Source organism: Periplaneta americana, chromosome 1 (assembly GCF_040183065.1).
Source record: "Periplaneta americana isolate PAMFEO1 chromosome 1, P.americana_PAMFEO1_priV1, whole genome shotgun sequence".
In the NCBI taxonomy this organism is placed as follows: Eukaryota; Metazoa; Arthropoda; class Insecta; order Blattodea; family Blattidae; genus Periplaneta; species Periplaneta americana.
This window is the reverse complement of record NC_091117.1, coordinates 6,556,337-6,579,667: the sequence shown is the minus strand read 5'-3', so window position 1 is coordinate 6,579,667 and position 23,331 is coordinate 6,556,337. Positions and strand designations below refer to the sequence as shown.

General features: G+C 32.8%; 1 protein-coding gene and 1 non-coding gene across 3 annotated transcripts in view; one reads left to right on the top strand and one right to left on the bottom strand.

Annotated features, from left to right (window-relative positions):
* Positions 1-1,338: 1,338 nt before the first annotated feature.
* Positions 1,339-23,331, bottom strand: part of LOC138702361 (transmembrane protein 65) — a 297,854-nt gene continuing 275,861 nt past the window's right edge. For both annotated transcript variants that reach the window (XM_069829923.1, XM_069829931.1), the window contains one exon: positions 1,339-23,199. In XM_069829923.1, the coding sequence (XP_069686024.1) occupies positions 23,098-23,199 (102 nt within the window). In that variant the 3' untranslated portion in view covers positions 1,339-23,097. The remainder of the gene's footprint in view (positions 23,200-23,331) is intronic.
* On the top strand, positions 12,538-12,613 carry TRNAC-GCA (transfer RNA cysteine (anticodon GCA)). Its single transcript has one exon. It is a non-coding gene; the product is annotated as a tRNA-Cys (tRNA).

Sequence of the window (23,331 nt, the reverse complement as noted above, 5' to 3'; positions counted from 1 at the left end):
TCCATGGTAACAGAAACAGCTGAAAAACAATAAAAACACAGCATGGGCGATAATAAGGTACCTTATTGCCTTGATACAGAAATATATATCCCTTATAATGTAGGATTATTCGAAAGTCACGAAACATTATTTTATTTTCATATAAAATTCTGTTTCAATTGTTTCACTATTGTTGCTATGATAAATGAAATAAATAAACAGAAATTCAAGCTTTTCTCGAGTGAGTTATGGGGTTACGTACAGCTTACAGCAGTAAAATTTTGGAAATATTCAACATTTTCTTCTTCCATTACTGTATCTTGTACAATAATGAAAATTAGTATGTGTAAAACACTGTCCTTCTGCTATATGAAAAAAACCATTTTATAATTAAAAAAATATTTATTTATTAATTTTTCTTTTTTTTTTCAAAATTCAGTTCACTGTGCAGTGATGAAGCGTTTCCCTCATAACTCAAAAACTATCCAACATTCTGTGATGAAATTTTTTGTGTGTATTTATGCATGTCATATCTACAATATGATGCAAGATCACTTCTCTACCTTTGATAGATTGTCTGATAAAAAATAACAGTATTTTCTTCTAACACAAAAAAAAATATTTATTAAAGAATGTAGGTGAAAGAGCATGATATTGTAAACATGAGTTTCAGCAATAAAATAAAAGAGAGAGAACATGAAAAAGTTAAAAAGTTTATGAGTTATGAGGGAAACGCTTCATCACTGCACAGTGAACTGCCACCATTATGAATTTTCAATCTTCTTAATGTATCCAGCTGTTTGCTGACAACATAAACCATTATGAATTTTGAAGAAAAAAAAAGTAAATAATTTTTTTTATCGTAAAAATATTTTTCTTTCATATAGCAGAAGGACAGTGTTTTACACATATCAATTTTAATTATTGTACAAGATACAGTAATGGAGGAAAAAAAAAAAGTTGAATATTTCCAAAAATTTTACTGCTGTAATCTGTACCTAACCCCTTAATGTGTGCTTCTTTGAAAATCCGTACCGGAAAATAATAGAGATTGTTCCAGCGCATTGAAAAAATTCAGAACTCTAGATGAATTGAAGTATAGATCCTACAATTGTCGTCACTGGGGAAGCTTGAAAATAAGTTTAAAGATAGTATTCCACAAGATTTTCTTCTGAATGCTACTTATTCCCTAGGAGAGAGTTTGCTAGTTACTTCTTAATTTTTTTAACTTCTCCATGTATGCTATCCCACTGGTGATACTACGTACTTCAGATAAGTTTAAGTTCTCTTTGAACCAGTATGTTTTTAGCGCTGTCTTGACAAATGGAAGAAAGGTACTGAAAAATAAAACCATAAGTATTTTGAGAGACAATATTTTATTAAAAGTGTGAAGTAAGCTTTCATTTTGAAAGTTCGGTAGGTGAAACATTTATTACGCAAGAATTACTCTAGTATAATTGTTGTTAAATACTTTAGTAACAATAATCGTGCATATATTAGAAAATACATTCTCAACTTTTGAGTGCTTGTATGCTTATATTAACAATATGATATTACAACAAAGTATAACATACAATATATTATTATATTTTATGGCTTTATTATTATACAATTAACAGTGATGGTATATGTTGTTATTTACCTGTATCTACATTTTTGGACCCTAGCACTTATCTACTAACTTCTGGTGTGGAAAGTATTGCTCTTTCTCTACATAAATCTATAAATATACATGAACACAAAACAGTTGTCTTCTTGCAGTAGTAGTGCCTTGGAAAAGGAAATCAAGTGCTACTATAGAAAACATCTTCTTCAACTTCAACACCTTTTAGTATATTTTAGCCATGATTCCATGGAAATTTATCCAGATTTCAACACAAACATCTTTAGCCTTATAATATTATAGATATAATTACCAACAAGTATATAAACACACAGATGAAACGCTTGAGTAGGTTACGTGATTGATGTTTAGTTCTCTTTATTGCCGATATTTAATGGATAGGAATCTTAAGATACTTCTTCAGAAAACTGTGAGAGAGAGGAATGTAGAATAAAATGGGAGTAGATTTATCAGATACTGTAATGTTCATGTCTCCAGAAAGCATAAGTTAGGACAGAATTTCAATTTTTTTTGGTCGTAAATTCGTCTATGCAAAAGGCCGATTCGATAAAAACTGCGTAAGCATAATGTAAGAGATCGAACTTCAACTGTCAATTGCTTAGTAACGGATTTATCCTACATGTAACGGACCTCATAGAAAACTATTTGTTAAATTATTGAATAATCCGCAGAAACTGTAAGAAATGGGTAATAAAAACATTATATGCAAAATTACTACAAAATAAAGACTTTTAAAACTATACACCTTATATGTAAACTTTCATAGCATTTGAACATTTATTGCCCTACTACAACATGCCTGCAAAAAAAATTACATGTTGAAACTAGATTAAATTTTACCAGCTGTAGTAATTACAAGTATTATGCAGTGTTCAAAATACGTGAGACACCATGGACTTTTCAAATGCGTAATTAGGGCAAAAAGTTTGGAAATTGCAAGCATATAATTTTAGTAATAAAGTGGTTGGAATTTGTTAGCAATAACAGCTTGAGTGTTGCGTCATCCTATGTAGAGATAGTATCATGGCTTGCCTTGATAAACTATTTCCTTAAATTAAGTACAAAAACGTATACCGAAATTGTTGGTTCCATTGCTCCTTTTTAGCTACATTTTTAATCACTTTAACTGCGAGGTCGTATTGCGACTGTCTTTTGGGAATGGTACATTGTTGACTTTCCATTTTGTTGCCTCTACCAGCCAATTCGCAGATGTATTGCCACCTGGTGGGCAAATCACAAATCAACTGTGTACCGGTATAACATATATTCAGTTGTACCTGCATCTTTGTTAGAATGGAAGACGTGGAAATGTGAACCAATCCGGCATTTTTTTTTTGAAATAACCAACTTCTAGTTATGCATCGAGGAAATCACTAAAAACTACGATCAGATTGACTGACACCAGAATTTGAACCCAGGATCTCCTGAAGGGATTCGAGTCCAAGAACCACTCACTCGATAGAATTTCTTTGTGTCTCCTTTGAATAAAATATATTATTCATATCATAAATTACACACAGAATAAAATATTATAAATCTCTCTCCACCTTTACTTTCAGAATGGTTTTGGGTTCCTTTTAAATGATACCAAATTAATAATAGGCCTACTCTTTTCCTGTGAGAGAAAACATGGCAACTCTGTACTTCTCTGTTTAAGTTTCTTCATAGTGTGTACAAGGGATACATTTTTATACAATTTAAATATAATGTAAAGTTTGCAAATCATAAAGGATGCTTATCTGTTATTCCATGTACATCATAGCTAAAATATAACATTTATACTCTTAAAAATGCGAACATCGAAGAGAATTGTACACAAAATACGTCATACAACAATACAGTTAGAGAAAACTAGATATAAATGTAATTCAGTCAAAATAAGAAAAAAATAAATTCAATCAGCAAAAGCGGAACTAAAAGAAATGAATATAAAACACTCAACAAGAAACTTCACTTATTCGTACTTAACTAATGTACAGATGTCTTAAATTAATTCTCAGAAATAACAACATAAAACACTGCTACAAATGTGAAAGAGTTTTGTTTAAGTTAAAATGTATGTGCTAGGTCGAAATTATCTTCTTACCATCTGAGTATAACATTTACTTTAAGCAACAAAATAATATTCTATAGTTAAATAAGTTTGCTTGCATAATTATAAATTGCAGGAACTATGTGAGTTACGCTTTGAAATTAATATAAAATAGGCTTAAATAGTATTCATAGAGCTGTTGTGTCATTGTTTAATGTAATGTAGGCATTCGTGTAGGCCTGAATTATAAATAAAAGCACAAAGACGATATCAGATTTTATGTCAAAGATGCTAATAAATAACAGACTGATCTGAGTAGCACTGTTTACATGACGTCACTTGAGGAAAAACAAATGAGTACGAAAAGCAATACTACATAAAAACAAATGAAGTTATATCAGAAAGCATCGATGTTGTGCTCCATTTTTAATAACTATAATTTTAACAGAAATATCACCAAGATATTTATCAAGGGAGCAGAAATTATTACAAATAATTATCTTTTAAATGAAAACAATATCCAAGTAATTTTGAGAATGTAAAAATGTAAACTATTTCCAATAAGTTGCATTGCAGCCTATCTAAACAGATGGATAAAATTAAATTATGAACTGTGCTTCAAGCTATGATCAACCAAGACTTTTCTGAATTTTGTTAATCTTTCAGTGTTGAATGCCATTTCTGAGGTGGGAGCATCACTCTAAGGCAAATTCATTATATTCTTATGACAGAATGATTAGTAAAAAAATGTATTTTGACAACTGCGGTAAATTTTTATTGCAATTCTCTCAGTCAGAATTATTTTATGGGTTGTAAATCTGGTACAGGAGATTCCCAATTCTACTTTATTTTAAAAAAAGCCACAGTAAGGATTTCTGTCATTCTTAGAACTCCATTGACATTAAAAAATCGTGTACTCTAGCAAATATAACACACTAACTATAATGCTATTAAAACTGCTTGAAATTATTACAATTATAAATGTACACGTTATGCCATATTATGAAGAGACATTCCTGAAGCCAGTTTTCAGTTATTTTCACTAACAAAATCTGTGGTAGACTATATAGCTGTACACGTGAATTCATGAAGTTCCACTGGCACTTACAGAACTCATCCTTGGCATAATTTTAAATAAAAGAAGTTCACATGAACATGGGACCCGATTCTAAATATGTAGTTATTGAAATATATTATTTACTATGGCAACCAGACTGTAGCTCATCTGCACCTATGCTCATTGGTTCTGGATATCTTTGATCATAAGATGTGATTCATCCATATGTGTCGGAATTCAATAACAATGGAAATGAAGCTTCTGAAAGCAGTCAGCCGAGGTCCAGCTTGAGAAGAAGTTGATCTATGAGTCTACAGTCAACTATTTCAAGCTGAAATATGCCTTAATTCACGTTGAGGTATTCGGCTTGCTCATAGGTGCTCGAGGGACTATACCAGCTTTTTTCCAAGAATTTCGACAGCAGTTTGCTCTGCCAACATCTCTGAGGGATGACATTGTGATAATTGTGTTAAAAAAATCCTGCCAAATCCTAATTAATCACATGGTGCCACATTAATAGCAATTGTAATTTTTCATGCACTTTTCTTTGTTTCCCTTCTTTAAAATTTAATATCTATGTTTACATATGTATAATAATTTTTTTGAGGATATACTGAATCCGTAAGGGCTACCCTCAATGGGGGGCAATTTACTATTATTATTTATTTGAATCTTTCTCCTTTGGCCACTAAGGCCATTAAGAACCAAAGGAGGAAGATTCGAGCCGGTGCAATGGCTTGAACTTCGGAGTAGCTCAGTGGTTGGAGCACCCAGTGCGTAGAACTGAGGGTCCCGAGTTCGATCTTCAGCGCTGGAGCGAATTTTTCTCCATTAATAACTAATGGTTATTGTTTCAATGAATTTTAATTGTATGTTTTCCCTTGTCTTATTCTTGAAGCATCTCCAAATGGTTACACTTAAGTTATATGAGGAATTTATTTTCAAACAGCTCCTTGTCCACAAAAATTCAATTTTCAGCTGTTGGCACCACTATATTCTTGTCATTTTCTTCTTGCATAATATGTTTGTATATATTATTTTAATGTACCGAAGTACATATGATATTTCCATGCAGATATTCTGCGTCATCATATGATGAAAGAGTAATGGAACGGAGAAAAATTCTCTCCGGCGCCGGGATTTGAACCCGGGTTTTCAGCTCTACGTGCTGATGCTTTATCCACTAAGCCACATCGGATACAACCCCGGCGTCGGATAGAATCGTCTCATCGTATAATATGTTTGGTTTACAGTTCCAAAAAATCTTAAAGTATACGAAAATAACATTTGAAATGTGAAGATTTATGGGCTTACAGTAGTTCTTGTCCACATCTCTGAAACCAATATTGTGGGGCACTGTTTTGACAAAATTACAGAACCAAAGAGCATCTTGTCCTATTGCTACTAGTGCAGCTTAATGGTCGTTGATCTCCAAAACGACTCTTGTCGTTACTAACAGACTAAGGTAGGTAGGTAGGTATCTAACGCTCTTGATTTAACAATAGAGCTATTTTCTCTCTTACTTCTTAGTGTTCAGATGTAAGACTTTTACATTGTTGAATGCTTCACAGTGTGTTAGATGGTTCATATCCATTTCTTCTTCTTGAGAACACAATACACAATTTGGAGCAGACAGGATGCCAATCCTATGTAAACTTTTACCCAGACAATCATGACCTGTAAAGAGTCTGAACATGGCCATAGCAGATTTACGAGGTAGGTCAGCAATTAAATAAGGTCTTTCTAGTAAATTTTTCGAATGGGAATTTTCTATACTACTGAATATTTGGACATTATAATTGTTTTTAATAACTTCTTTTATTGAATAATATGAAAAATTATAGTTTTGTTTCTGTTCAGTTTTAGTCCCTTTCTTTGTTAGAATGTCAGTTCTCTCATTACCGCTTATAACACAATGTGCAGGAATCATTGAAGAACTATGATTTTATTTAAACTTTGGATTTGTTTAATCATTTAATGGATTTCTTTTATTTTTTTCTATTTTTGGTTTATTTGTTGATTCTATTGTGGCTCTAGAGTCAATTAATATGGCTATATTCTTGCAACGATGAATCCAAATAAATAAATTTTGAAGGGATGTATAAATAGCTTCAATTTCTCCATCAAAATTTTTTGTATTTTCCCCCACATTCTTATAGAATGAAAAGAATTCTCAAGTACCATCTGCTACAGCTCCTTCCTCTGGATCCATGAGACTAAGACAGACAAGGGTAAACGTACTTTATTTATAAATTTCTTGTTTTAGTAGGTTTTATTTTGCTTTGCAGATTCGTAAATCTTCATGAGTAGTTCGTAATGAAAAAAAATAACATCACTGTCTAAATTGGTATTGTAGGCTACGCTTTAATCATTCAGAGTTGTGTCGCTCACCCTGAAATATCTCTGGTGACATTTCTGCATTTCAAATATGTCAGAGACAGAACAATAGATTCATCGTTTAATTACACCCAATATTTTGCGCATGACTGGGATTTTACTTAAAAAATTATGAACATTTTCTTGGAATTAAGTAGTTTAACAAATGGTTAACACAGAGCAACTCCAAAAATGTGCCTGACTTCATAAACATGAATAAAAGTGGTGCAAAATCTACATTACATTCGAGAGGGGCCGAATGTGAGATGTTCCCTTGTCAGCATGACTTCATCATGAAATAAATATCCAGTAGGACAGTATTATCAAGAAATATCATTCACAACATTTATCCTTTTTAAATAAACTGACTGGAATTACATTTATCACGTTGCAGATTCCAGTGCGGAGGAAACTGCCTCAAATGGGTGGTAACAGCTACACAACATACTTCGTAAAAATGTAATAGAAATACATAATTATGTGCCTAGCCAGCTAAAGCTACATGCCTGCATGTAGGTACAGAGTAGCACATACACTGCACTTTTAGTGCTCTATAAACCATTTCAATAATAAAACACCAACAGAGGTTCAAACAACAAGAATTATATATGATAACACATAAGAGAAGGCAAGACTGAATACAGCACAACTTCGATCATCATCGTTTATACCAACAAAGAACCAGACTGATGCACAAATACACTAAATAATGAGTTTATGTTGTATCACTTGATGTATAATGCGTATACAATTAATTATTAAGACTTTAATAAATTTAACTCAATACTAAAATGGCTTTATTGAAAGAATGAATGAATATCCATAGCAACAAAAAACAAAAGAGCAAAAAGGATAGCCAATAAAATAAATATAAAATGACCTGGGTTTCCAGGCTAGCCACAATGTTTATGTAGAAACTTAATCAATTTTTATAATAATGTTGCAATAATTAAGGAAACCAGTATGAAAAAAACTGACCAACAATCGTTTTTCAGATGTTTATAAATATTAAGATTCCCCATTAAATTCTGAAGGATTTTATATATGGGTTATATAAGTTCCGACATTTTTAAATATCGCTGGTTATATTGATTATAGTTCACGTTAACACTTTGTTTGTTAAAAAACATAAAATTTTTTAGTCACACGTTAAAAAAATTAAAAATTTTAACACTTTTTAACGTGTGACTAAACAATTTTATGTTTTTAAATAGCATTTATGGTAAGACATTTTATTTAAAATCAAACCTTGCATGACAATACAAGTAATTGGGTTGAAATGTCGTTATGTTGTTGTTTTCTAATGCCAGGCATTTGACAATAAAGTCATTTGACCTCTTGCACTCCAATATTTTTAAAAGATATCATCATGGTCAACCACTGAAGCACAGATTTTGAGGTGTTCTGAATCCATTTCTAAGAAATGTCGTTATAAAATGGGTATAAATGATTTGATTATTGTCATTTCAATAACTATTATAGTTTTCGGAAACAAACTGACAATTTTAATCGAAGTTGTGCTATATACAACAAGAGATGTGCTCAATAAGTGAAAAACTTGTTAAAGATGAAACCAGAAGCAGCATGTCGTTTACGTATATCAAGTCTCCAAAGAAAATTTCTTATGCAGGTGTGAACTCTTAACTCACAGGAATGCCTAACCATTGATAACTATTCGCCAAGCCAGGTTATGCAGGAAATACGAGTATATTAGAAAATTGTCATTTTATAATCTTTGTTACTTACTAAACTGTTGGAATCGAAATTGAATTATTTTGTGTCTTCATTTATATCACAGCTCGTGAATCACATCAACAGATCTGGTTTAACCACTGGATGGCTGGTTACAGATTAATATTACAAGTAATGAAATACAAGAATAGAAATGTATAAAAATGAAACTATAAATTGCAAAGTGTAATCACAGAGCTACTGACCTTCTTCACTGAGTAAACTTAATATGAATTGTAAATACAGAGCTTGTGTTTACAAAATTTCATTCTGGTAAAGAATGGGAATATAAGTTAAATTATAGAAATAAAAAGATCTAATTTTCTTTCACATAACATTATCTGAATATACTTTGCTTCTTTGTCCTACCTTACGTATCTTATATATGCATATTCACTTAAGACATTTCTCTGCCTTCAAATTCGTCAGGAAATAAAAGGTTTATTGGCCATTCCATGCAAAAAATATGCTTTTGAACCATCATGTTTCAAAAGTTAAAAAATATTGTAGTAGGTTATTTTGTGTGTTCTAAATATGAATTTCAAGCAATACTATATTTATATCTTTCATAGTTTGGCAGCAATCAGCATTTAAAATATTGGTTTAATAAAGAACACGGTTTCATTCATTGAAGTTTTCTTACTATGTAAAAGAACAAAGAAAAGTGATTTCAATGCAATTAGAAAGAGGAGAGCCTTGTTTATAAATTCCCTCAAAATGAAAAAAATGTATAATTTTTTAAGTAGTTACCCACCGTAAAATAATTTAAAATAATATAGAACACAAAATGCAATTCACTTTTACAGACGAAAAAAGTGTGTTTAATTCTTTAGGGTATATTGATTCCACTGTGAAAATTTCAGAATATTGACTTAAATATCATGTCAGTTTTTAATAAAAATATCTCACCGGAACAAAGGAGCTCAGCACGTAGGCTCTCCCGTCGTACAGAATGTTGCACGATCAAGGTCAGGGAGACGGACGTTTGAGACTACTCATCATTATGAAGTCTCGCGAACACTGCGACTGCCACACATAGCAAGCGATTTTCAACCGCCAGAACAAAAATTAATGATTTTATTAATTTAATTATTCATAGGTTTTTTGAGGTTATGTCATAAAACTTGAGAGATGGATTAAGAATAAGATTTTCTTTAATACGAATGAAATTCGCATTAATTTAAATTGGTACATTCGAATATAAAACTATTTCTTTTTTTCAATGAGGCGTTTTCATGAGCATGCGTTAATATTATTCGAATTAGTCTTTAAGGTATTAAAATATGGTTGTTCAGGTTTACAATGGCGTCTCTTTAGTTTCGATGATGCTTCATATAGGGTGTCTAGAATATTTCAAATTATGAATAACATGTAACTGCCACCCATTTTTCAGTCATCTGCATGACTAAAATATTAATGATATGGCGGTCATACTTGGTAGTTTAATTTATTTTCCAGACGTTTGAGATGGACAGGGCATGTAGCACGTATGGGCGAAATGCATATAGAGTGTTGGTTGGGAGACCGGAGGGAAAAAGACCTTTAGGGAGGCCGAGACGTAGATAGGAGGATAATATTAAAATGGATTTGAGGAAGGTGGGATATGATGATAGAGACTGGATTAATCTTGCACAGAATAGGGACCGATGGCGGGCTTATGTGAGGGCGGCAATGAACCTTCGGGTTCCTTAAAAGCCATTTGTAAGTAAGTAATAACATTATTATATTAAAAGCCCAAAAAAATTCATGACATCACTGGCATATTCTTAAAATTTTTGTATGGAATGACCTTTATAACAATCCTACACAGTTATCCTCAAATTTTGATATCAACATGGCAAAAATTTAGCTTCTCTGTTCATACATAACTCAGGTTAGAGTCCCTATATATTAAGAGTCGAGACTAATTGTAGACCAAGAAGCATGACATGCAATATTTTATTTCACAAACAAGTAAACAATGTAGTAGGGATAATCAATTCTGATTGGTTGGAGCAAAAATCATTGCTTACTTTAACCATACCATATTTAATCTTCAGATAAGTTCACAGATGGCTTTGACTTCGATTTTTTTTCGCAGAGAAAAAAGAAAGCATCATTCTGTTGTTGTTCTTATGTTCTGTAATAAAAAGCCACCTGTGAATTAATTTCATTATTAAAAATTAAATATGGTATAGTTAAAGTAAGCCATGACTTTTGGTACAACCAATCAGAATTGATTAACCATAATATATCTCAACTCTTGGTAAAATAGAGAGTGCTTATCAATTTTCAAGTTATTAGACAATCATTAAATGAAGTGAAAGTGAAGTTATTTTGAGTTTCTATCTTATGCAATGAAATGCAAAGACAAGTGTTAAATGTTATTGTCTGTTTAAATCTCGGTTTATACAAAAATGTGAGCGTATGTCAAGTTCACACCTGTTTGTTTCAAATACTCTTAATTTTATTCTAAGAGCATAATAGCTGATTATATAATTCCATCAATAGTGCATATTTGCTAGAAAACTGTAAGATACAACATCTGTAAAACTGGTACAAGACTGCTAATGGTTATAAAGACAAGCAAAATTTAATAAAAGGAATGTGACAATTGTCATTAACATCTATAGTATCTGTCATATTAGAAGGCAGTTGGCATACACAGAAAGGATAGACATACAAATGTGCCATTGTAACAGAAGATTCAAGCTGAGGTAAATTTATGCACTCTGGCAACGATGGACATGAATAGTCCATTATTTGCTTCTCTCTGAAAGAAACAGTTAAGCAGAGAAAACCAACTTTCTGGCATATGTATGAAAAACCTGATGTCTGCTATAATCACTTTTCATGGCGAAATTTGATAATTTTTGGTGTTTTAAAAATATAAATAACTGATTAAATGGCGATCTTACTCATGTTAATTATGTAAGCATATGCGGCTTACAGCTGTTTCGGTGCTACTTGACACCATCCTCAGAGCCTTCTGTGTCTCAGCTCTATTTCAACTTCGCTGTCTGTTGTGTGGGTGCGTTCGTGTGATGAAGAGCTGTGTCAAATAGTGTGTGTGTTCTGAAATTGATCTGTGTGTTGTATTTGATCAGGGTGTGTTTTAGTGTGTCTGTATATTTCGTATTGTTCTAGTGTGTTGAGTTTTTGGCTTTTGGGTTGTATGTGTAGGATTTCCATGTCTGTATTTATGTTATTGTATGTGTGGTTAGCATTAGTTATGTGTTCGGCATATGTAGATGTATTGTGTCCTCTGGTTATTGCTTTAACGTGTTCTTTGTATCGAGTTTGGAATGATCTGCCTGTCTGTCCAATGTAGAAACTGTCGCAACTATTGCATGTGAGTTTGTATACGCCTGTGTGGTTGTATTTATTTGTTTGTGTGTTGAGATGTCTTTGTAGTGTGTTTTCTGTTCTGTATGCTATGTTGTATTTCTGTTTTCTGAATGAGGATGCGATCTTGTGTGTGTTTTTGTTTTCGTATGTTAGTGTGATGTATTTCTTGTGTTTTGTGTTTGTTGAGTTTTTGTTTTGTCTTCCTTATGATGTTGTCTATTATGTTTGGGTTGTAACCATTTTCTTGTGCTATACATTACATATTCATTATGAGGTCTTGCCCACCTCATTGAATATTACACGACTACTATGAAGTAGCCAATGTGTATTATTACTATTTAATACGAGAAAAATTCGTACCGGCACCGGGAAGCATTACAAGAGGGGTTCGGCCGGAGCCATGTATCGTGTCCCGGCATAGCTCAGTTGGAAAGAGCGCTCAGCACGCAGAGCTGAGAGGTCCTGGGTTCGATTCCCAGTGCCGGTACGAATTTTTATCGTATTAAATAGTTCTTGTGCTATGTATTTGATCGTGTTCACTTTTTCATTGTAGTGTTGTTGGCTCATGAAAGATTCAACATGGATTTTAAAAATAGTACCGGTAATAAAATTAGTTTATAAACAAAATTAAAAACAATATAATGAAAATTTTGCTGGTGACGCATACTGCAAGAAAGCTGGCAAACATGCTCAGGCTGATTGGTTCAAACAACATCACGTGATCAGATGCACAGAGACATTCTATAATGGGCCACCTTCTAATATGACGGATATGGGAACTCCTAAACTCTGACCCACATACATTACAGTGATATGAATGTGACTAGTTATATTGTAAAATGGAAGCATAACATTATTATTAGTAGTATGTCATTATCGTTACACAAAAATTGTTCTACCACAATATTTAAAATTGTGTTACTTTCTATACATCTTCACATTTCAATTCACCTGATAGTGTACTATTTTATTGCCAGTATGAAACTGAAAGATACCTTACAAAAAATAGTGAGGTGTACATGTTATGGCTCTGATATAATGTAATCCATTTTACTGTAGACAACTTTTACCAACAAAATAACAGTTGAGAAAGATATAGAAAGCCACCGGCGTAGCTCTGTCGGCTAAGGCGCTTGCCTACCGATCCGGAGTTGCGTTCGGGCGCGGGTTCGATTCCCACTTGGGCTGATTACATGGTTGGGTTTTTTCCGAGGTTTTCCCCAACCGTAAGGCAAATGTCAGGTAATCTATGGCGAATCCTCGGCCTCATCTCACCAAATACCATATCGCGATCATCAATCCCATCGACACTAAATAACCTCGTAGTTGATACAGCGCCGTTAAATAACCAAGTAAAAAAAGAAACGATATAGAATTAGGTAATACCAGGGGCATACGCAAGGGTGGGTTACTGGATTTGAACCCCACCCCTTTAACTTTTTGAAGAAAAAAATGACATATTTAGATTTCAGTACTGTTTTATCCATAACCGTTTTCCCTTCTCTAATTTTTCATTGTCAGAGTAACAAAATCTACATCGACATAAGGCATAGTCCTCTTACCTCTCCCTGGATTTCGTGCTGCAGCACGTTCGAATTATAACAATCCTATCTTTATTTATTTTTATTTTATTGGGTTATTTTACGACTCTGTATCAACATCTAGGTTATTTAGCGTCTGAATGAAATGAAGGTGATAATGCCGGTGAAATGAGTCCGGGGTCCAGCACCGAAAGTTACCCAGCATTTGCTCGTATTAGGTTGAGGGAAAACCGCGGAAAAAACCTCAACCAGGTAACTTGCCCCAACCGGAATTCGAACCCGGGCCACCTGGTTTTGCGGCCAGACACGCTAACCGTTACTCCATAAGTGTGGACCGCTATCTTTATTGTAAAGAGACCTACCGCCTAGAACCGACCTTGTAATAAAATGAAGCCGACACAATATGAAATTTAATTTTTTGTGAAACATATTGAAAAGTTAGTTTTAACAGTTCTGCAGTGCAGATGTTAAATATTTTGCATTGTCGATTTTAAACTCATTTTAAGAGCGGTATTCTAACCCGTTCGTTAGTTTGAGTTCTGACTTTATTGTGAAGATTCGTTTAATGTTTTGTGTCTGTTACAGTTCATATTTTTAATAATAGTAATAATAATAATAATAATAATAATAATAATAATAATAATAATAATATAATGTACAAAATTTAAAATACCAATAATGTAAATTGCAAACAAAATTCTGCATTCACCACTGAATTTTACCAACAAAAACAGTTGAAAACAATCTAGAATTAGGTACAATATTTTAATACAACATAAATGACTGAAAGACACCTAATATTATAGCAGTACATAGTCATATATTTTTCTAAAAAAAAATGGCGTTTTACAAGAGTCCAGTAGTTATAGTCACGACGGTGTTATTTCCGGCATGACTCCGCCTCTTTGCTTATGTCTTAGGAAGTGAAGGCTCTATAAAGTCTAGGTAGGTAGTATCGTTCGCCATTTTTGTTCTTTCGTTCCCGAGCTACCATACGAGGAATCTATTTGCCACACCGTTAAACATTATCATGTCGTAGCTCCTATGATAATAAATCAAACGCACTATAATTCAGCAAATAATTGAGCGGCAAATAACGTCTTCGTGTGCTTTCTGCGAACGCCAACGAAAGAGCCAAAATGGCGGACGATTATATTAAGTATTTATCGAGCCTTAAGAAATGGATAACGTCTTCATAAGCGAATCACAAGACGCACACGTTTAAATGTAGCCCATCTGCAATGGGATTGGCTGCCGGAAATTAGAGCGACGAGACTATAGATTCCTTCAAAAGTATCAACTGCAGCTCCTGCGCTATAAGCAGATACAGCTGAACTTCTAACATTGCGAGGTAGGAGGTGTGAGGTCCTAGGCTCGAATCTTTGTATTTCCATTCTTCTCTGCTCTGTTTTTAATTATTTTTGTTGTTTAATAATATGAATATTATCATTATGTTCATAGATTTGTTCAAAATTTTACACACATTTAAACACATCTTCTTGTGGGACATATGTAAAATACAGGGTGATTCAGAAAGAACAGTAAATGATTTAGAGGTGGTTATGAGGTTACGTTAATTTTTACTGGCTATATCGTATAGGCATAGGTTATGTTTTAAACATAACATTATGTCAAAGCCACACTGCACACTATTTTTAAATATAAAAACAACTTCAGCATAAATATTCTCTCTAAAATTAAACGTTTCTTATCAGTAAAATCTGACATAAAATGGAAACAATATCACGGTACATAAATCATGAGTGGAGTTTGAATTGTAAAAAGGATATTTTGAAATTTGCTCTTTATTGCTACGTTTAAATTGTTTTCTTACTACCATCCTCACATGAATAAAGTGCTGTTTTTTTTCCTGTAAGAGCTAAAATGGTCAGGATGTCTGAATTTAATCATGGATTACCCTCATGCTGTTATATTGAGCTTCAATTAAGCCCCATAATACTACATTCAAAACTAGACCTAGTATTCCATTGGCATTTTTCAAAGTATGTGCAGAATCAAGTCAAAATATTTTCTACCATTACTAACAACTGGTACCATACACTGACAGAAGCATTTTTCATGATCAATCCATTTTGCCCATGTATCACTTCACAACTCATTTCAGTCGCTCTACAAAAGAAGTGAAAATCATATGAACAATTATATCAATATTACGAACTTAACTGTACTTTATCTTAATTCACAAGATTTTAACACAATTTCAAAATTTATAAAAAACAAACAATTCTCATAAATTGAATAATTTCAAGGGAAAAATTGTTCCAGTGCTGGTTATCGATCCTGGGAACTCTGGTTGAATGTACCAGCACTCTACCAACTGAGCTATCCAGGAACTCCACCAGACACCAATGCAACAACAAGAAATAATAAATATTTACAAGCCTTAGCAACACTGATATATGAAAACGAGGCCTGGACTATTAAGAAGACAGATGAAAATCGACTTCAAGTAATGGCAGTTATATCAAGTCTATATGCTCGAAAAGTTTTACAATAGTTATGTAGCAATATGCCTATCAATGCATTCAATTTTTTTATTACACTAATTTTAAAATATGTAAAAAAAGAAAGGGTCAGGAAACGTTTTAAAATCCTCATTAATACAGCAACAAAAAAAGGATAAAATGTACAGGCCTCTAGTAACAGAGCTATAGATTTCCGAACTAGAAGACAGTTGAATAACGACTTCAAGCAGCAGAAATGGAATGAATAAGGAAAACTGCTAGTTTATACTAATGGACTAGAAAAGAAATAAGAAAATATTGGACAAATTTAAAGATTACAAATTTTAAAGTGTATATAAAATTAAACAAAATGGACAAGACAAATTATAGTAACTTCCGAAAAATATCACTTCTGTTGACGTCGTACAAAATTTTGTCCAATATTCTTTTGATAAGATTAACTCCATATGTAGATGAAATTATTGCGGAACATTAGTGTGGTTTTAGGCGTAATAGATCGACTATTGATCAGATTTTTTGTATTCGACAGATATTAGAGAAAAAATGGGAGTATAAGAGTACAGTACATCAGTTATTCATAGATTTCAAAAAGGCATATGACTCGGTTAAGAGAGAAGTTTTATAAAAACTAGTTTCATTAATAAAAATGTGTCTCAGTGAAACTTACAGTAGAGTTCGTATAAGCCAGTTTCTGTCAGATGCGTTTCCAATTCACTGTGGGCTAAACCAAGGAGATGCACTATCACCTTTACTTTTTAACTTTGCTCTAGAGTATGCCATTAGGAAAGTCCAGGATAACAGAGAGGGTTTGGAATTGAACGGGTTACATCAGCTCCTTGTTTATGCGGATGACGTGACTACGTTAAGAGAAATTCCACAAACGATTAGGGAAAACACGAGAATTTTACTTGAAGTAAGTACAGACATAGGTTTGGAAGTAAATCCTGAAAAGACAAAGTATATGATTATGTCTCGTGACCAGAATTTTGTACGAAATGGAAATATAGAGATTGGAAATTTATTCTTTGAAGAGGTGGAAAAATTCAGATATCTTGGAGCAACAGTAACAAATATAAATGATACTCGGGAGGAAATTAAACACAGAATAAATTTGGGAAATGTCTGTTTTTATTCGGTTGAGAAGCTTCTATCATCCAGTCTGCTCTCAAAAAAGCTGACAGTTACAATTTATAAAACAGTTATATTACCGGTTGTTCTGTATGGTTGTGAAACTTGGACTCTCACTTTGAGAGAGGAGCAGACATTAAGGGTGTTTGAGAATAAGTTGCTTAGGAAAATATTTGGGGCCAAGAGGGATGAAATTACAGGAGAATGGAGAAAGTTACACAACACAGAACTGCATGAATTTTATTCTTCACCTGACATAATTAGGAACATTAAATCCAGACGTTTGAAATGGGCAGGGCATGAAGCACGAATGGGCGAATCCAGAAACGCATATAGAGTGTTAGTTGGGAGACCGGAAGGAAAAAGACCTTTGGGGAGGCGGGGACGTAGATGGGAGGATAATATTAAAATGGATTTGAAGGAGGTGGGAAATGATGATGGAAACTGGATTAATCTTCCTCAGGATAGGGACTGATGGTGGGCTTATGTGAGGGCGGCAATGAACCTCCGGGTTCCTTAAAAGCCATAAGTAAGTAAGTTTAAAGTCTATGTAGGCCTATGTTGTAAATTTACACAACCACTTTGAAGAATAACCAATATGAAATACTATGCTTTTTACATATGTCTCATAATTTGCAATTTATAATTTCTTAATATTACTGAATATATCAGTTAATGTTATTTATCCTCTAATAAACTGTTGTTAGCTGTTTTTACAGTAATCTGTAAAACTCTCCTGTTAGCATGCAATTTTTCAGAATCCAATCTCTTGTCATAATAATCTTCTAGTACAAATTACACATTTAGTCCAAAGTTGAAAGCTAGCATGCACAACACAAATCCTATCACTCCATATAAAAGACTGCGCAAGTAACCCTTTCCATGAATATTTTCTTTTCTTGTTACACAGTGTTTTTCAAGTAACTTCTCACTCTTAATAAACTGTTTATTAAATGACAAAAAACTGTAACTTCATCAGAACTTTTTCTGATTTTAAATAATTCATCTGAGTCAACCAGCATACACCCAAGATCTGTGTAGGCTACATATACAGTATCAGCCTGATATAACGTACACTGAGATACAGCACATTCGGAAATAACACACTAAAAAATATACTCCCTGAAAAAAATCACAATAATCTCACTAGAGGTTTTGATTTTATCTAGAGAAAAATAAAAATTCAATTAGGATTTAACTGACTATTACACGATTAGAAGAAAGTATATAAAGATTAGAAGAAATAAAGTACTCTAATAAAATAAAATATTAATTGACTTACTAAAATACTAAACTGTCTCGAAAATGTATTATTGCGCCATCTCATCATTACAAATATTCCGCTAGATGGCAGTAGTGTGTTGTGATCAGCTGTTCTCTTGTTACCAGTTGTGCCAACTATATAATCTTCACTGAACTTTATGGACGATTACTAGTCAAGAAGGCTTTGTTGATTCAGTTTAATTTTTATTAAAACAGTTGCATTCCACTTCAATTATCAATATATATTAAACAATCTCTGATACGTGACTATCCATAATCTTATGCAGCAGAAGCTATGACATAACCTAAATGATATAAACAAGATAAATGATAGAAAAGTTTTAATTAAGGATGATGAAATAAACATGACTCATTTTAAAAGGTACAATTATTAAAAGTACAATGCTGGCAAAAATGCTAGAGAGATGATAAAAACAAATGCTAGGGAGGCGATAAAAACAAATGTTAGGGAGATGATAAAAATTATAGGATAAGCAGTCATGATTGGTTGAAACACGTCGTTTCGTTCCGTTTTATTGGTCGAAAGTAGTATGACGTAGTAAAAGGGTAATAGTCAATGAAAACAATTCTATAATAGTAATATGCGTTACAAGAGCGGTATGTTGACGTTTTCATGTTCGAGGAAAAGATTGAAAAAGCGAAACGTAGTTGAGCTTTTTTAATTTCCGAGAACATGAAAACAAACATACCGCTCGTGTATTGTACATTATTTTGTGCAAAGATCGTTTATTACATACCTGAAAGAGGAATTTCTAATTAGTTGCAATGAAATCTCCATCTTGGTTTCTGTTCAATGACGGCAACATTGGAAAACAAATATATCTATCTTCAACATTGTTCCTATAAAATGTTTTCTGTGTTTACTATACTGCAGCAGGCCGTGATATACGTCTGTCTTTTTTTTCCCCCCAGTCTATGATGAGTCTGGAATCTTGTTGATTTTTTCACGGTGAAAATTCGTCTCATCTGCATTAAAAATGCGTGATGGGTCATCTAGAACAGACACTGAGTATCGAGCTTTTACTGTAATTTATAAGTAGGCCTACCATGTCATGGTGTATAATTCACATCATAGAAAGGGTTACTAACTCATAGTATGATCACAATAACATATTCCTTTATACACGTTTTTGAACAGCAAAACTGGCAAATACATTTGCGATTATAACTATAATGGTATCACAATGTATACATAGTTTTGTCCTTGGCCTTACAAACTAACCTCACTTTCAAAATGCCCACATATCTACATCTGAGAGTATATACATGAGAAGATAGCGTAAGTCTCAAATGATGCAACTGAAAAGTGTGCCAATAAGACCATATTTGGGTGGTCATGACAGCTATTTTGTTTAAACTGTGAGTTCTGTAGAGTGTTTACAAATTGATTTACCCCACGTGCTAGGTTTCTGCCCTCAGGGCGAATTACTGCGAATTGACAGACATAACACAGTCCGCTCAATAATTGCTAACAGATTAAGGGAACGTGGTGAACACGAAGTATATGAGGAAGTTCAATGGAAGGATCTACACGGCGTGCTGACATCATAATAATTGACCGAGATAAAAAAACTGGTCTCATTCTTGACCCCACTGTAAGGTTCGAAATTAACGAAGATCAACCAAAGCAGGTACATGAAGAGAAACGCGCTATTTACCTTCCATGCCGTGATGATCTCAGTCATAAATATAATATTCAAGATTGGAATGCCATTGGACTCATGTTTGGTGCGCGAGGAACAATTCCCAAGTTTACATTGGAGATCCTCAGAAAATTAAAGGTTCCTGATAAGACTCTTCAGACAATTGCATCAACCATTTTAAAATCTTCACTGAACATCATCAATCACCATCTCTATTCATCTTTATAATATTCAATGTATATTATTTATTTTCAATAAATTTTTATCGTTTTGATAGCTACCACATCTTGTCGCAGAATATTCTTTTTTAAAATTTCATTATGTAGTTTTTTAATATTAATTTACATTTTTTTTTTGTTCATTTGAATTGATTAGGGTGCCGATATTTTAAATCCAAGATTTGGACAGCTATCATTTCGATCATGTATGTGTATTATTATTATTATTATTATTATTATTATTATTATTATTATTATTATTATTATTATATGTGTTCAATGCTATTTGATTAATGCTATTTACGTAAAACTGATATTCAGATAATGAACGTATGCAAGAATAATAATAAATATTTCATACAGTCTATTAGAATAAAATAAGCAGACCATGTTACCCAGGTTTTTGTAAGCTTCTGATAAAAATGCAGAACTCCATTGTGATATAGCTACAGAAAGAGCCAGTGATGAACAGAGCAACTGCCATCTAGTACTCAACTGCGTAACTACTAAACGTGATAGGGGTGCTGCATGTTCGATGATGTGAACCTTTACATGTGTTACCGGCTTTTCTTTGACTGGAGTTCGTCACTTTATCACAGCTCATCAGTTTTTCGACGAGATTCAGTAACTCCATTTCCAGATCCCGAGAATCTAATCAGGGACCTCCTAGTTCACAACCAGGCAAGCTAGTCACTACACCAAAGAGTCAGTCATTAAAATACATAAAGTGTAAATTGGTGTTTACCTTATTCAATATGTGAAGATATTGCTGCTAATGTTGTATGTCACAATAGCCTAGGCCTACTGTAATAATAAAAATATATTGTCAATACAAAAAATGCAATTCTATTTATTACACTATAGATGAAAAATATAACGAAAAACGTTTCCAAAATTTGCTACATTATTTCCTGATTTGTATGACTCGCTCTTAAATAATTTTTTATTAAAATACATTAATTAATTAAAGAGAATAACCAATCACATATTGCTGAGTTTTGGGCAGCACATCGTATAGGCATATACGTTTTGATAGTCACTTTTAGTGCTTTTGTATATTTTTTTATCACAGAACCGAGAAATGTGTTAGAAATTACGTTTTTAACGTATGTAAATTTTTTCTTTGAACTTCACTTAAGCTTGAAAGTCTGACAGTTGGATAAAGAGGAGGTTAAAAACGATAAAATTTCCGTGCACTGGATAACAAAGGTCTCCCCCTCCACTACTACATTCTATACAGAGTTCCACCATCTTTTTCTCCAGAAGAAAAGCACTGGTTATTTTGTAGATCTACCTATTTGATTTTGTTAATTTTTAAATGTTTGAACTTCAAAATGTGTATTTTATATTGTATTGAATTGGCAATTGATGTTCTGAGTACGTAATAATAATAATAATAATAATAATAATAATAATAATAATAATAATAATAATAATAATAATAATAACGAAATAGGATAAATTATCCTTCATATTTATTAGTACATAAGAACAGTAAATTTTGTTAAACAAAACCAGCAATTTACGTATGTTTCTTGTATTGCAATATAGCCTACATGTGTCTTTCTGGGTATAGGCAGAGCCATCTTCAGTTGAAGAAGACTCTGGTATAGGACACAGGTATTTAACACTGTCATAATAAATCTATGCATAAAAACAATGAAGAAATAACTTATTCAGTGGTCCATGTTTAGAAATTAGCAGGCTTATTTGTGAAACAAGAAAATACCAGACTTTGACTTAGCAACCACAGACGAAGTTCTTTTGTTTCACAGATTGTATAACAGCCTGCTAATTTCTACACACGGCCAACTGATTACATTATTTCTTCATTGTTTTTATATGTTTCTTATGCCAATATTAAATCTGCACGGTATGCGTGGTTATTAAAAACATAAATACCTGGCTATTCAAACATCACCATATGACACAGCAATAAATGAATTTTTCCTGGGACACGTGGTGCATCATGGGTGTAATCTGACGTCATGTTCGTTACACCACAATCAAGTAATTCTCCTTGGTAAGCCATCTTGTTATATACTCTCAGATCTATGCATAAGGCATGCGTCCTGTCAACAAACATCATCCAACTTTATCATTAAAATCACACTCATAATTTCTCGCGAAAATATTGTCTAAAAATATAAAAAGTTAACTTATAAATCAATTGCTAAAAAACTCAACAATACATTTAAAAAAATGGCGTCTACTTAATGCAATAATTTCTGTAATTAAGATTATTGTGCAATATCTTTGCATCTAACACATATGGGCTCTTATATTTACATATTAAATTAAGAAATGATGTTCTATACACGAATGAAAATGTCGTTACATTGATAATTAACATCAGAAAGTGAAAGTATGCAATAGAAGCTATTTATAACAACGATTTTAATGCATATATCTATATATACTTTACTCAACAGTAATAAAGATCGTTCAAGGCCTTTGAAAAGGAAATATAGCACGCAAGAAATTAGGTACAAGTCGCTACGGAGCCATAGAAACAAATGAAATTTCGAAGTTCACACCAGTACCAACATTGTTCACTGCCTGATACAAAGAAACATGGACTTACATTTGGTTTCTCTAATTAAATACTTCTTATGTCAGAACCTGTACTATGAGTATTGATACTAGGTGCAGTCTATCGAGTGTGGAACATTCATGTAGGCTCCTCTTCTTTTGAGTCGTCTATCTTCTTTCCAAGGAACAGGAGTGGCAGCATTCCGAGCAAGCATCCAAGTGTCACTCCCATAGCTCTTCCCTGTTCAAGACAAACAAGAATATAAAATCTGAATACAGGTTTACTGTTATAACCACAAATGATAGATATATTACTAGAAACCGGGCGCAATATGAAGAAAATTATGTCAAAACATGAAATCTATACTAATAA